At 41.7% G+C, this 15,683-nt stretch overlaps 1 protein-coding gene across 1 annotated transcript in view; it reads left to right on the top strand.

The window, feature by feature from the left end:
• The window catches only part of EDC4 (enhancer of mRNA decapping 4), an 841,744-nt gene that overhangs the window by 137,160 nt on the left and 688,901 nt on the right, over positions 1 to 15,683 (top strand). Inside the window, exon 6 of the mRNA XM_086945254.1 lies at positions 3,667 to 3,816. Within this exon, the coding sequence (XP_086801380.1) occupies positions 3,667 to 3,816 (150 nt within the window). The remainder of the gene's footprint in view (positions 1 to 3,666; positions 3,817 to 15,683) is intronic.

Here is a 15,683-nt window from a genome sequence, read left to right as displayed (position 1 = left end):
ACATATTTTGTCAAATGTCAAACTTTGTTTTATATTTTTTTGCACTGAGCACTTTTTATTTATCGCCATATTCAAACAGTGGTAGGAACCTTGTATATGCACACTACAAGATGGCCGCCACTAAATTGATTTTGTACCATCGTTGATGTCTATGACTCCTGAAAGGGCGGACTGTTTAAAATGGCGAAAATGTTTGGACACTGACGACACTGACGAAGCCTTGTGCGAAACGCGTCTATCGGGGGTGCTGGGGGGTTTGGAAATAAAATAACTTAAGAAACCACGACAGTGGAGTGCTGGCCGTTTTTTCCTGGAACCAATTCTTGGGAACGTGTAACGATATATATATATATATATATATCAAGCACATTCTTATTTTAGTTCACTCGGCTGCACAAGAGATAACAGTAGCTCATGCGCTATTAGTTGGAGAAGCCTTGTTTAGGCTACCTCCTGCATACTGCAGTTCCTGCACACCAGTTGTAGACAGTTTTAGGGTGCTTGAAATGCATCCTAGATTCCTAGATCAGGGATCTTCAAACTGGGGTGGGGTGCAGCCTTCTCCCCCCCCCCATTCCCCCCTCCCCCCCTCCCCCCCTTCCCCGTGGGGACCTCAAGTGATCCGGAGTATACTTTTTACATGTTAGTAAGGCCGGCCTGACCCAGATAGTATGTTTGGCAATCAAGTATTTGATTGCATTTGTTGAAACAGTACAGAACGTATCTGCAGTGTTTAAACAAGTCTAGACATATTTAAATATTGCCAGTTTAATAGAATAATCGCAATTTATTTTGAGTGGGGCCCCCCATGATTATTTTTTTTTATTGGGGGAGAGCAACATTAAAAGTTTGAAGACCACTGTCCTAGACTGTTGGACTTGTAATAAAGGCTTTCTCTGGCCAGAGAGCTTTGCTATTTATATGGGCTCATGTGCACTATCAAGTATGAATAATATATCCTGGTGAAGATTGAATGAAATCGTTTTCAAGCTTAGCACTTTTACTTATGCTTATTACTTCAGAACTGCGTCTTAACACATGCCCGTTATGTGACCCTAGAACTCATTAGGAATCCTAAATTGAACTAGTTGACAGCATTTTTGATCAGTTTTATTTTACAGCACCAGAATGCATACTGGAAACGTTTCTTAGCATTTTTATATATCGAAACTTCTGTAGTTTCGAGAAAACAAAGGCTAGTCAGTAGTAACAGTTCAGCTGTCCTTCCGGAAGGTCTTTTGGACTGCTAATAAACATGGCTAGTTTCATGAGTCTGCACTCATTTTGTCAGTGATTTTGCCCATCCATTAACATTGAGTGCAGACAGGGTTAGGGGAGCCAATTGTTAGGGTGGGTAGATGGTCCCAAAACATCCAATCTAACTCCATTAGGAAGTTTTGATGTCTGCAATGGTGAAAAATGCTGAACGAATATTGAACAGCTTTATCCAAAACTAAGCAAGAAAGTAGAACTACGCTCAGAATGGATCATTGTTAGGTTTAGTGTAAATATTTAAAGTATTGTTTGAGAAAGAGGTTTAATTTTATTGATAATTCAACCATTAAATTTGCAACCCATTTTGCAGTTCCAAATTGAATTTTGAAACATTTTGGTCCAGATGTAGGTAAATTCAATTTAGCGAGTCCCTTAACAGCGATTTTTACCGAATCGCTATTAAGGACTCGCTAAATTGAATGTAGGTATGAATCGCTAAAATGTTAGCGATTCCTTAATAACTAATCGCCAATTGAGATTCGTTAATAAGGAATACCTAGCCATTCATTCCTATGGGCTAGGAGGCCCATAGGAATGAATAGGAAGATATTCACTATTTGCGGTTCGGTATTAAAGAATCGCAAATAGCAGGAGCTATTTCAAGGGTGCCAGGGTGTCCAAAGGACACCCTGTTGCACCCCTGAAATGTGCATGTGTGCACATGTGGTGCACATACATGCCCTAAGGGCATGGATGTGTGCCACATAGCACTTTAAAAAAAGCAAAAAAGTGCTTTTTTTATAGGAAATCGCTACTTACCACCAACTTGAAGTTGCTGGTAATTAGCGATTCCTTAAGGCTGATGTGCACTTTTTTTAGTGTTACTTACATTGCATTTAAGGAATCGCTATTTCTGATTCCTTAAATGGAAGAGCAAAATAAGGAATAGCAAGTTTGCGATTCCGTATTTTGGAAGTAGGTTTAAACTCACGTACATTGCTCTCAGCTAAAAACTATTCGGTAACGCAGAAATTCTGCGTTACAGCTCGATATTTGGCCACCTACATCAGGCCCTTTGTGAGGCGATGAGTAATGCATTGCGGGAATTCCACAAAACTGTCATGATACTTTTTCAGAATTTAAAACATGTAGCAGAGTCAGAGATATTGACTGTATGGTTATGGAAATGTTTTTCTATTTTTTTATTTCTTAACTGAGATGCTGTTTGGTGAATCTTTGTGTAACTTTCTAAATGTTTAACTCAGTCCTACCAACTTGACCTCGGAGAGTTTGATGTCCTGCAAGCTGGCAATAGTTATGAGGTAGTTCCAAGAGTGACTTTATCTGTTCAAGCCCACAAAGGAAAAAGTTTGTTGCACATGGTTCAAGCCTCCTATTATCATATTGCACCAAATCTGAATAGTGAAGGTGAAAAAGCCTCTTTGAGCTTATCATATTTTGGGTTCAGAAAATCAGTCTGCTAACCAAAAACTAGCAAAGGGTCCAATGAGAATAGAAATATATACATTGGAAATTTAATGACATTGCCATATTGAACATGTAATGCAATTTGCTCATTCAACTTAATATTATTAGATCAGGTTTTGTGCACATATTTTGAATGGGACAAATTTAAATGTGTTAGGGTAGCAAGACCGTAGTGGTTTCAAATGTAGGTACCAAATAAATGTTGTTTTCTTCCGTTGATAAAACTGCACAACTGAATTACACTAAATTTGTCATGAAGGCAGAACCTCACCCAGAATAATTTGTGAGATATTTGCAAAATAGCTAGATGGTGTTGAGGGCTACTTTTAGAAATATCTTGATCAATGATTGACAATTAATTAACTGATAAGACCTATGAAGAATCAAAGGTTAAGAGATTTGTAATTGATCACTGTGAGCCGTGGATGCAGACATTCTAATTACTGGCCATGACAATTCCATCATTAAGCAGGGTGAGGGCTCTGCAAACATTTCTAGATCCTGCAGTGCAAAAATAAATCTGGCAAGGGCTATAAGGAGGGAGTGAAAGCTTTCCCTTAACTTAGGGGTTGAAGGATGAAGCATGCAAGAGAGACTAAAGCTACTCTTGAAAAAAGTGGATTGAGTTTAGGGCGTTCCCAAAGGCTTAGTTCTGTCTCCACATTTCACAAGTTGCAGTTACTTCATTGCATTTTCACCAAACCTATAAAACTCAGTTTTGCCAGTAACTGTGATCAGTGGAACCATGGCTCTCCTTTGAAAAATTGAATGTTATCAGAATTCCTATGTAAATAAACTGAATGATAATGTACATGATTGATAGTACTGGATGCTTTCCTGCCCCAGTAATAATATGCCAAGTTAGGTGCTATGTGCTTTGGGCACATTTCATAAATTATGCTACCTCATAGTATGACTGTTTATGACACGTGGAACATGAATTACTTTAACTTACTGATCAGAGACGAGATATGGACTAATATAAAAAGACCTGACAGCACACCACTAAACAACTTCCGTAGAATAATATGGTGTCCTTACATCCAAGAGGAGAACGAAGACAGTTCCCAGGAAGAAGGAAACCAAACTCTGGCCTTGCTGCACGAGGATAGGGTAAGGAATGTGTTCTGAATTAATTACAGTCCCACCCTAAAAAACAATTTTGATTGCAAAGTGTGTTCTCCCTGTTTGATGATTTGACAGGTTTCCTCTAAGCACGCTGGGAGACTTTTTACAGTTTTGTACTGAACAGGGAATAGCTGTAGATCTCATTTGAGTCTTGCAATTGAAATGTACAATATCAAAAATGCAAGAGCACCCCGAACATTACTGTAGCTTCATTGGCTCGAAGTGTGTGACTTTAATATCTTGAAAGTTTTATTTCAGAACATTAGTAAAGTGGCACTGTTGTCAACAGCATCTATTCTGGACTGATATTGGATGCTGCCTGTAAGTCTTCAGGTGAGTGTAGATATTGAGGTGCATTGGTAGTGCTGTAGTACTTGGTTAATTTACTGAAGTGTGCTAGATTAAATTGTATAGATTAAGGTTAGTTTAGCAGCTACCACAAAAGTATAGTTTAACACATCAGTACAGGATTTTTCTTGAAAAAAAAATGACTTTGAAATTTTTATGTATAATACAAGATCTGGTTTTTTCAGAGCTATGCACTCAGTGGTCACATTTGAGTTGCATAGATGTTCTGAGAGGCACATTCCCTAATTATTTCGTTGGTCCCATAATTCCTATTGTATGGAGATGTTGCAGTCAAGCTTTATTATAATGGGGTATACATTGGTACCTAGCTAAGAAATTGTAGGCAGGCTGGCAGGCAGGTGTAAAGGTGAAGTGGGAGAGAAGTGCATTTACTTCACACATTGTAATAGGAAGGATGCTGGTCAGATTTGAGGTGCATCAACAGAGCAACATGATGTTCTGCAGTCCTCTTTATGAGTGAAGTTATGGCAAGATTTATAGGTAGCAATTTGTGGCCATCTTGGTATCATAGTTTGGAGGTGCTGTAACCCTGATATGAATTACAGCAGCCTAGCTGTCCATGGTCTCCCATATATGGAGACAAAATTGAGTTACATGTCTAGAGGAATGGAACTCAGGTGTCTGTTACTTAGGGAAGATGTATATTGGCAGAACAGTGTGATGGGTTCCAGTTTGGCAATAGTTATGGGATGCTGCTTTATTTATTTATAAAGTTTTGATTGACATACATTAGCAGACCGATCATTGAGGCATGCATCTCATGGACAATCACAAATACACGTAAGCACTTCCCACTGCACCCTTTCAAAACCAAGTTTATTTTAAGAAGTACAAATGTTCATGTAAATTCATATATATGTGTAATGGGATTGCCTCTACTGGTGTACACGTTTTTGATTGTCCAATGGATCACACTAGTGAAAATAAGTGAGTCTAACTTTAAAAACCGGAATCTGATAGGAACTTCAATTGAGAACCTTTATACTACATTTGATATTCTGCCAATATATTTTTCAACAAAAGTTCCTGCTCTAACATTCACGGACACAGAAGATTTGAGATGTTGCCCATGACCCTTATGAACATCAGCTCACTGGTAATTAGGTGGGTAATCCATGATATGGCACAGTACTAAGCAGTTGTCCAGCACCTCTAAGTAAAATATTATTTTAGCGTTTCCCTATTTGGATCCAATTGAAAGACATATATTGCCAGACAGTATTATGATGAGCCCTTTCCAGAGATAGATGGTGTGGGTGGTTCTCGGAATCACTGTTAAACCTGACTTGAGATTGCTTGCAAAAACAATCAATAAATGTAGAGGTCATGAGCCATTAATTGATGCACAGTACACCACTAGATAGGCAAAGGTAACCCTGTTGTTAAATTTCCTGGAACTTTACATGGTTCCATCTGCCATTCAGAGCGTTCTGATGTAGTATCCTTTGTTCCACAATACAGTTTTTTTTCCTTCAAGAGGCTTGGTCATTTAGATGAATTTTCTTCTAGAATTTATATTTCTTTTTTCATTTAGACGATGTATCTTCGACTAGGGGTTGGCCAACATGTGGGCTTGCCATAGATTTTGTGAATTTCCATGGCAAATTACCCTTGATAATTACATCTGGTTACTTTTTAACTGTTTGTATTATTTTCGACATCTCAGCAAATACAAGTTGTGACTTAGTTCTAATCAGCTGCTGTTTACTTCCTGGATACAGTTAGAGTCTGGTTTTAATAGCGCTTTCATCCTTTGTGCTATGCTCGATACTATGAATTTAGTGTTAATGCAGGTGCACAGTTGTTGATTTTTCAAGATTAAATCACATAGGCCTAGACTAGAACCTGATTGATTCCACTGTCTAATTTTGTTGCAAACACTATGGACTCCAAAGGAATTAATACTGAAACTGAACAATGGGGACTTCAAATTCATCACCCGGTTTGAAGATCAGCAGCTGTGCATTTGCATTAAATTCACCACTAAACCATCAAAGGAAGCATAGAAATTCAGATAGAGGCCAGGATTTGGACAGCAATTTAAAATCATTATTACATTTAAAAAAAAACAAGAATCATGCAGAACAAACTGGACCAGGATGTTAGACACTAATAAAGAAGGGAAAGTTCGGATATTCTTTAAATAGTTGCTGGAGGCATGAGATAAAATACCAGCAAAACCAGCAAACATGTGGATGGGGTATCCCAAAATTGAAGTAGGTTCTATATTTGAACGTTTAATTCGCTGTCAACAGGAAAGCACAACCACTAGCACAGCCCCCTACAGACTTCATAAGATGGCCTTACACCCAAATGTCATTCTCAAGATGATTTTGAGGATGAAAACGTCTAAATCCCTTGGCCTAGATGACTTTGGCTATAACAACATCTAGGTGCATTGATCCTTATACTGATTGTATTGTTTAGGGCAATCCTGGTCATTGTAAAGAACATTGGGATAGGTGATCTGCTTATGCCAATAGGCAATTTGAACGTGCCATCAAATTATTGTTCTCAGTCTATGCTAAGCTTTTGCATGAAAATACTTTCTAAAAATGTGGTTATACTTGAAAGTATGGGAGTTATACTTACATTTCAAACTGGTTTGCCTGCGGGATCTCCACATTATAGTGGTTCTAGTGATTCTGACAAATCTTGCGGTTTATGGAAGTGAAGGACCTGCAGTATCATGCACTGGTGGATTTCTAAACCGTAAATATTACCCGTTCACTGAGGATTCACTGGGGAAAAAGGCTTGACCTAGGAGCCCCAACTGCCTAGTTGATATCATTAGTAAGATGTAGAGAGATACATGAACTGTACAGAAGTCTTCTTCTGGTCTTAAGGTCTATTTATATAATCTGTGTTGCTTAGCATGTGTGAGACAAAGAATCATGCTCACTCTAATCCTTTTTAGGTCGCCCCCTAGCATCATCTATTACCATGACGGCCATGCTTTTTTTCATCAGCACAGCTCTTGCCAGCTCCCCTGCAGGGGTTCCGCTAACCCATCTTGTCTCTCTGGCCCACAGCTGGTCATCAGCACCAAGAACTCCGTTATGTGAAGCCTCTTCCTTTTGTGTGTGCGCGTTTGCAGTCTTATTTTTTTTCGGTTAACTGAAAGCCGACGGGAGGTGCTTGCGAGCCAGCCTCGTGTTCCCTGGAAGGCTTAAGCGGGCTCATGGTTGGGCTGCAGACTGCTGTGCTTCATATAGCTCATCTCTGTCAGAGAGCTCATTTTAAGGCTGACTGTGCTTAAGCGCCAATAGGTGGGTTTTGCTTTTACAAAAACAATTCTGTGCAGATGTTTTATTCATTTCACATCGAGATTCTACATGGCAAGTTACAGCTTAAGCAAGTTTAAAGAATTATAATAATGACCAAAATACACTACCAAGGGTCTACCCTTGTCGTTATTCAGTATGTGATACTTTTGATCATCGGAAAATGTATTTAAAGACACAAGCTTATATGAATACAGCGTCCGCCGTCCTTCATCTTTTAACATGGCGGGCGTGCTTTTTTTTCATCATCCCAGCTGTTACCAGCTCCTCTGCCGGGCCTCCCTTCGCTATCCTATCTTGTCTCTCCGGTCCACAGCTGGTCGTTGGCACTGCGGACTCCAGTACATGAAGCCACTCCCTTTCGTGTGTTTTTAGTCTATTCTTTTTAGGTCGAGCGTAGCGAATGACCTATTGTGGGCGTGTTCGGGGAATGTGAGACAGCGTACACGCACAAGCTTCTGCTGTATCCGATTTGCCCTCGAGGGCGCGCACGGCGCCGCCGTGCAGATCCCGTGCCTCAGATTCATAGCCTCACTCACGCATGCGCACACAGACACACACTGCATATATATATATATATATATATATATATCGCATACGAGTTGTCCTGTCGCAGCGGGAGCACCTCTCAGCCGGTGCCAGCGACGGGACCAGGGCAGTGTCCCAATTTGCATAGAATACCAAATAACTCGCCGCACTCGCCTTGGTTATGTTGCAGTTTCTTTATTTTTCAAAACGTGACAAACACCTACGCGTTTCGAACCGTAGTTCGTGTTCACGGTAGCTATAGTGTGTAGTCCCTTCATTATTTCAATACATTTAGGCCTGTTAGGCACGCCCCTGTTTGTGAGGCATGCTGGGACATGTAGTTTACATGGTTTCTGGCCGTCACTTTTTAGTGCAAACCATGGGTTTTTGCTGCATTGGGGCGAGTTTAGCGTTACTACATCTCAAAGCGGGCCCTCAGTTAACTAGGGCAATGTCGCTTTTTGACGCGCGTGAGCACACGTGCGTGTTAAGTCAACCCTCTGTTTACCTGAGAGTTGGCTTATGATGCGTAACTGGCATGGAGACGCTCCATCTGACAATAAAGGGCTGAGTGCCCTACGTCCCCAATGCTTGCAGCTACCCATGACTTGTTAAATATTAGCTTATCAATCAATGGCAATAATGAATTGTGTGAAAGGTTGATAACAAATGATAACATAATGCAACTCAATTAAAGTAACAGTGGTGAGCAATAAGTTCTAGTCCATATATCGTGGGAGTTCTACAAGATTTTTCTTAATTAAAGGAGAATGCAGTTTTTCTAGATATCAGTTCAGTAGTAGCAGTTTCCCTCATAGGTGTACATAAAGCTCCTCATCGCCATTGAGGCCAGCAGGTTGTTTGGTCTTAAACCTCATGATTAATTTGGATTCAAGCCTTCTTAGTCTTTGAATTCGGTTGCCTCCTCTTTCATGTTGTGGGATCATAGCAAGTCCAAAGTATCTCACATCCTGCCACGTTTTGTTTTCGTGGTTGGCGAGATGTTTCGCAATGGCATACGTATTGTCATGATTCTGCACGGCGCGGATATGTTGAAGAATCCGTATTTTTAGGGAGCATGTGGTACTGCCAATGTAAGATTTTCCACAGTAACATTGAATCATGTACACTACAAAGGATGAGTCACAGTTGATGTTGCTGTTAATTATAAAGTTTTTTCCGCTTGCATCTTTTAGACTTTTCGTGTTTCGTCCTATTTTGCACGCCTTGCAGCTGGCGCATTTGTTGAACCCTTGTTTTCTAACATCCAGCCAGGATGCTGTTTTCTTGTATTCAAAGTGACTTTGAGTCAGTTCATCTGCTAGGTTGCGTGCCCTTCTGTAAGAGACGAGTGGATAGTCTCCTATCGTTGTTCCGATGTCTGGATCTTTACGTAGTACATGCCAGTACTTTTTCATTGCTTTTTGGATTTGATAGCTTTCCTTGCTGAAGGTCATTATCATCCTGGGTTGGTTGGATTTTTCGTCTTCAACTTGTTGCGTGGAAGTAGGAATTTTCTTGCTGGTCAGGGTCTCTGCTCTTGTTTTCCGTCTTGCCCTTGTTTCACAATTGAGCAGATCAGCTTGTTTGTAGCCTCTCTGTTTAAAGCGTTCTTTTGTTTCTTTGAACTTCCGTTCCATCTCTTTTTCCTCAGAACAGTTTCTTTTCATCCGTAGAAGCTCTCCATACGGAATACTTTTCACCAATTTCTGTGGGTGGAAGCTCAGTCCGTGCAGAATGCTGTTTGTCGCAGTTTCTTTTCTATGGACAGTTGTTTGAATTTTGCCATCTGCTATATACACTTTGGTGTCTAGAAACACGACTTCATGAGGGTTGATGGTATATGTGAACTTCAGTCCCACTGAATTCTGGTTGAGGATGTTGAAAAATACGAGAAATTCGTTTTCAGTGCCTTTCCACAGGAGGAACAAATCGTCTATAAATCGTAGCCAAAGGGCTACTTTGGCCATGTGATGATCATTTTCCTCTCCCCAAGCTATGCTCTTCTCCCACCAACCCATGGTGAGATTCGCGTAGCTTGGAGAGAAAGAAACTCCCATAGCTGTTCCACAGCATTGTTTGTAGATGGTTTTGTTGAATAAAAAGATGTTATTGTATAAACACAGCTCTATCATTTCTGTGATCATCTTTGAGTGTTCTCTTTGGGTTATAGGTTGTTGGTCCAGGAAATATTTAATTGCTGTTAAGCCGATGTCATGGTCTATTGACGTGTACAGTGACACCACGTCGATCGTCACTAATTGATAATCCGGTTGCCATTCCGTTTCCATTAATATGCGAATAAAATCGCCCGTATCTCTTATGTATGAACTGAGAGTTGGTACCAATGGAGCAATGAAATAATCTACATAGCTGGATACGTTCTCATACAGACCTCCACAGCTGGATATTATGGGCCTCCCTGGGGGCTTGTTAAGAGTCTTGTGTACTTTTGGCAAAAAGTAGATTGTTGGGAGGATTGGATTCTCAACCATTAGATATTTCATTTCTGTGTCTGTAATGAGCCCATTTGAAGACCAGCCATTTAACTTCAATTGTAGTTGGTGTTTCATATCTTCAGTTGGGGTTTTCTTAAGTACTGTATAGTTGTTGGTGTTATTTAGCTGTCGCATTGCTTCCTCTACATAGTGTTCTTTGTCCATGATCACTATATTCCCGCCTTTGTCCGTAGGTTTTATTTCTATTTGGACATTGTTTTTGAGGCTTGAGATTGCTTGACGTTCTCCGATGGTCAAATTCTCTTTTCTTTTTTTGTTGAAGTTTTTAGGCATTTCTTCAATCTCATTTGTCACTAGTTCGTGGAAGATGTCAATTTTATTGCCGGGATATAAGATCGGGCATAATTTGGATTTGGGTTTAAAATCCGTTGGTTGTCTTTTGTTGGTTTGAATGTTCATTTCTTCTAGTACTTGAGTGTCTGTGATTTCTGTTTGTTCCATTTCATTAGCCAGTTCATAGTTGTGGAACTTCCGAGGTTAAGTATTCAGCATTTGTCACACTCAGGATGTTGTTTTGCGGCACATTGGTTTTTTTGTCTGTTCGTTTGGCGAAGAATTTTTTCAATTTTAGCTGGACAAAAGGAGAGCCCCTTGTTTTCTATCAAAATACAATCTAACAGCAACGGAAACAAAATTACTAAACAAGGGGCTCTCCTTTTGTCCAGAAACTCATCACGATCTAACGGAAACAAAAATAGACCTGTACAAATACACAAGAAAGCTAAAATTGAAAAAATTCTTCGCCAAACGAAGGCTTAACAGCAATTAAATATTTCCTGGACCAACAACCTATAACCCAAAGAGAACACTCAAAGATGATCACAGAAATGATAGCGCTGTGTTTATACAATAACATCTTTTTATTCAACAAAACCATCTACAAACAATGCTGTGGAACAGCTATGGGAGTTTCTTTCTCTCCAAGCTACGCGAATCTCACCATGGGTTGGTGGGAGAAGAGCATAGCTTGGGGAGAGGAAAATGATCATCACATGGCCAAAGTAGCCCTTTGGCTACGATTTATAGACGATTTGTTCCTCCTGTGGAAAGGCACTGAAAACGAATTTCTCGTATTTTTCAACATCCTCAACCAGAATTCAGTGGGACTGAAGTTCACATATACCATCAACCCTCATGAAGTCGTGTTTCTAGACACCAAAGTGTATATAGCAGATGGCAAAATTCAAACAACTGTCCATAGAAAAGAAACTGCGACAAACAGCATTCTGCACGGACTGAGCTTCCACCCACAGAAATTGGTGAAAAGTATTCCGTATGGAGAGCTTCTACGGATGAAAAGAAACTGTTCTGAGGAAAAAGAGATGGAACTGAAGTTCAAAGAAACAAAAGAACGCTTTAAACAGAGAGGCTACAAACAAGCTGATCTGCTCAATTGTGAAACAAGGGCAAGACGGAAAACAAGAGCAGAGACCCTGACCAGCAAGAAAATTCCTACTTCCACGCAACAAGTTGAAGACGAAAAATCCAACCAACCCAGGATGATAATGACCTTCAGCAAGGAAAGCTATAAAATCCAAAAAGCAATGAAAAAGTACTGGCATGTACTACGTAAAGATCCAGACATTGGAACAATGATAGGAGACTATCCACTCGTCTCTTACAGAAGGGCACGCAACCTAGCAGATGAACTGACTCAAAGTCACTTTGAATACAAGAAAACAGCATCCTGGCTGGATGTTAGAAAACAAGGGTTCAACAAATGCGCCAGCTGCAAGGCGTGCAAAATAGGACGAAACACGAAAAGTCTAAAAGATGCAAGCGGAAAAAACTTTATAATTAACAGCAACATCAACTGTGACTCATCCTTTGTAGTGTACATGATTCAATGTTACTGTGGAAAATCTTACATTGGCAGTACCACATGCTCCCTAAAAATACGGATTCTTCAACATATCCGCGCCATGCAGAATCATGACAATACGTATGCCATTGCGAAACATCTCGCCAACCACGAAAACAAAACGTGGCAGGATGTGAGATACTTTGGACTTGCTATGATCCCACAACATGAAAGAGGAGGCAACCGAATTCAAAGACTAAGAAGGCTTGAATCCAAATTAATCATGAGGTTTAAGACCAAACAACCTGCTGGCCTCAATGGCGATGAGGAGCTTTATGTACACCTATGAGGGAAACTGCTACTACTGAACTGATATCTAGAAAAACTGCATTCTCCTTTAATTAAGAAAAATCTTGTAGAACTCCCACGATATATGGACTAGAACTTATTGCTCACCACTGTTACTTTAATTGAGTTGCATTATGTTATCATTTGTTATCAACCTTTCACACAATTCATTATTGCCATTGATTGATAAGCTAATATTTAACAAGTCATGGGTAGCTGCAAGCATAAGGGACGTAGGGCACTCAGCCCTTTATTGTCAGATGGAGCGTCTCCATGCCAGTTACGCATCATAAGCCAACTCTCAGGTAAACAGAGGGTTGACTTAACACGCACGTGTGCTCACGCGCGTCAAAAAGCGACATTGCCCTAGTTAACTGAGGGCCCGCTTTGAGATGTAGTAACGCTAAACTCGCCCCAATGCAGCAAAAACCCATGGTTTGCACTAAAAAGTGACGGCCAGAAACCATGTAAACTACATGTCCCAGCATGCCTCACAAACAGGGGCGTGCCTAACAGGCCTAAATGTATTGAAATAATGAAGGGACTACACCCTATAGCTACCGTGAACACGAACTACGGTTCGAAAACGCGTAGGTGTTTGTCACGTTTTGAAAAATAAAGAAACTGCAACATAAGCAAGGCGAGTTATTTGGTATTATATATATATATATATATATATATATATATATATATATATATATATATATATATATATATATACGCGCGCACACACACATGCACGCAGCCACCCCCCACTCACCTGGCTATTTTGTCGTGACTCCCCGTATCTCCGCCGCATCGCCTGGCCTGGGTTGCATAATTAAAACGGCACCCAACAGCCATGCGCCGAAACAGAGTGGAAGCGGACGCCTCGTCCCCAGCGCACCCCATGCCTGTAGCAGCTGCCTCTGCTGACCCGGAAACGCTCCAGCGCCTCCGGTACCCGGATGTACTACATTCTGCTCCTTGTTAGGTCTCGCCTGTCGATGCGCATCGAGCAAGCGAGACTATGGGGGCTTATCAACTCTTTATCCACACTGCAAGGAATCGTGGCGATTCCTTGCAGTGCCCGTGACTTTTAAGCTCAATGCGCATGCGCATTGAGCTTAAAAGCGCGTGCACGTCCGTCTCTGTTTACCCGCTCCGCCCCCTCCCCTTCCCGCCGTCTCGCATTTCCCCTGCCGCATCAAAGGCTTTCACGGCCGGCCGGCCGGCCATGCTTTCAGTTTCACGACCGGCCGGCCGTGTCAATTACATTCCAAAGCCCACTCTCCCTGCTCCGGCCGAGACGCATTTCTCCTCCCTCCTCCCCCCATTCACGTTTATTCGCAATTTTTTTAGAAAAATGTACCACAGACTAGACAATATTTTGAGACCATGTTTATAACTAACACGTGTGTGGACGGAGTTGAAAGTGAGTACATCAATTTTCATTTCGCCTCGCTATTTAGCACACCTTTGAAGTCTTTCTTTTGGGTCTGTGCTGCAGTCATCCAATGATGTCCATCCAACTACAGCGGTTGCTCGGTTTCTGGCTACCCGTCTGACTGTGATTGGTGTGATTGGTGTGAATCTAAATCTCCTCCCCCCTCCCCTCTCTTCCCTCCGTCTCGTTTGTTTATTTTACCCGCTCCGCCCCCTCCCCTTCCCGCCGTGTCGCATTTCTCCTCCCCCCTCCCCTTATCTGCTTTCCCTCCGTCTTTTTTTTTTTTTACCCGCTCCGCCCCCTCCCCCAGCTCAACTCGTAAATGCTGTTACATCACGTGTGGCCTGTTTGAATTTAGAAACTTTTTTGCTTGGACTCCAGATAAGCAGCAGAGGTCCGAGTGCACAGCAAGTCCTGTAAAACTCCCAGTGGTCCTGCAGATGGGCCATTCTGATGCCGCTGCCATGGTGTGCCTATGCCAGAAATCTGGATGTTTACTTTCTGCCTTCCGTTGTGGCAAATTTCACACAGTCTACTGTGACACCTAGAATGTAAGGAGGGAGATAAGCGCACTCTGTGATGGTCAGGGTTTGTTTAGTGCATTACTTCCGGGAAGTAGTTTACCTCATACAGTTTGCTTAGGGCCCCTTGTTCTTGAGCGTCCTTTCACGGGAGCCCACCACATTGCCCAACCATTAAACATGCGGCGACCAGCATCTTTGCTTACACCCAAGTGAAGTAGCTTGGCGAACGCATGGTGGGTGTGCCGTGAGCTTTATTTATTGGCCAACAGCTCCATATTTGGAAGCCTTCCTATAACTGTTCACTCTACATTACCTTGAAGCACCCATTGCACGTGGGGAGGCCAGCTCCTACTTAACACCCCAATGAAGTGGCTTATCAAAAAACAGGTGAGCGGTGTTTATTTAGCTTCATATCTGGAAGCCTTCCATGGCTCGGCTATTATGTGGGGTTTTTGTTGTTGTTTTTTTGTTCAAGTACCCATGTCGCGTACCTGCGGGCCGGCCCTGCCTCTGCACGCCTGCCTGCTTCCGTGCTTGCCTCTGCTAGAAAGCAGGCGTGGTGGACATCTGCAAACTGAAGGCCTCGGTGGCAGCAGGAAGAACTATCGCTTCCCCTCCCCCCTGCGCCGGGCGGGTGTGCTCATCCGACACCTCGGCGTGTCACACTGCCTCTAATCAGGGTTTGTTTATGTCTGCGGAAACGCTGAAAGCATCTCTCCTCCTGCAGGGCCCGGGCAGCAAAGCGCCTGGATTAGCGGGTTTATTATATTTTTTTGTTTTGATATAGCGCCGCGCCCTACTTATGCTTAACAAATGCTGCCGTTGTCACAGGTTACCTGCACGTGGACGGTAACTATACCGGTCAGCTCCATCTTATGTGACGGTGCCGCTCTCATAATAAATTATTCCAAACCCACATTTTTTCCACAAGGCGCTAAATCTTGTGTTTTCTGCCAGATACCAAAACACCAGTCTTTTGCACATTAGGTATAATAAATGAGTATCCGAAGTGCTCGTTTTATTATAGTTTGTAGGCTGAGTAGTGGAGCTAGT

This window comes from Lissotriton vulgaris, chromosome 12 (assembly GCF_964263255.1).
Source record: "Lissotriton vulgaris chromosome 12, aLisVul1.2, whole genome shotgun sequence".
Taxonomy (NCBI): domain Eukaryota; kingdom Metazoa; phylum Chordata; class Amphibia; order Caudata; family Salamandridae; genus Lissotriton; species Lissotriton vulgaris.
This window is presented reverse-complemented; position numbering and strand designations above follow the sequence as displayed.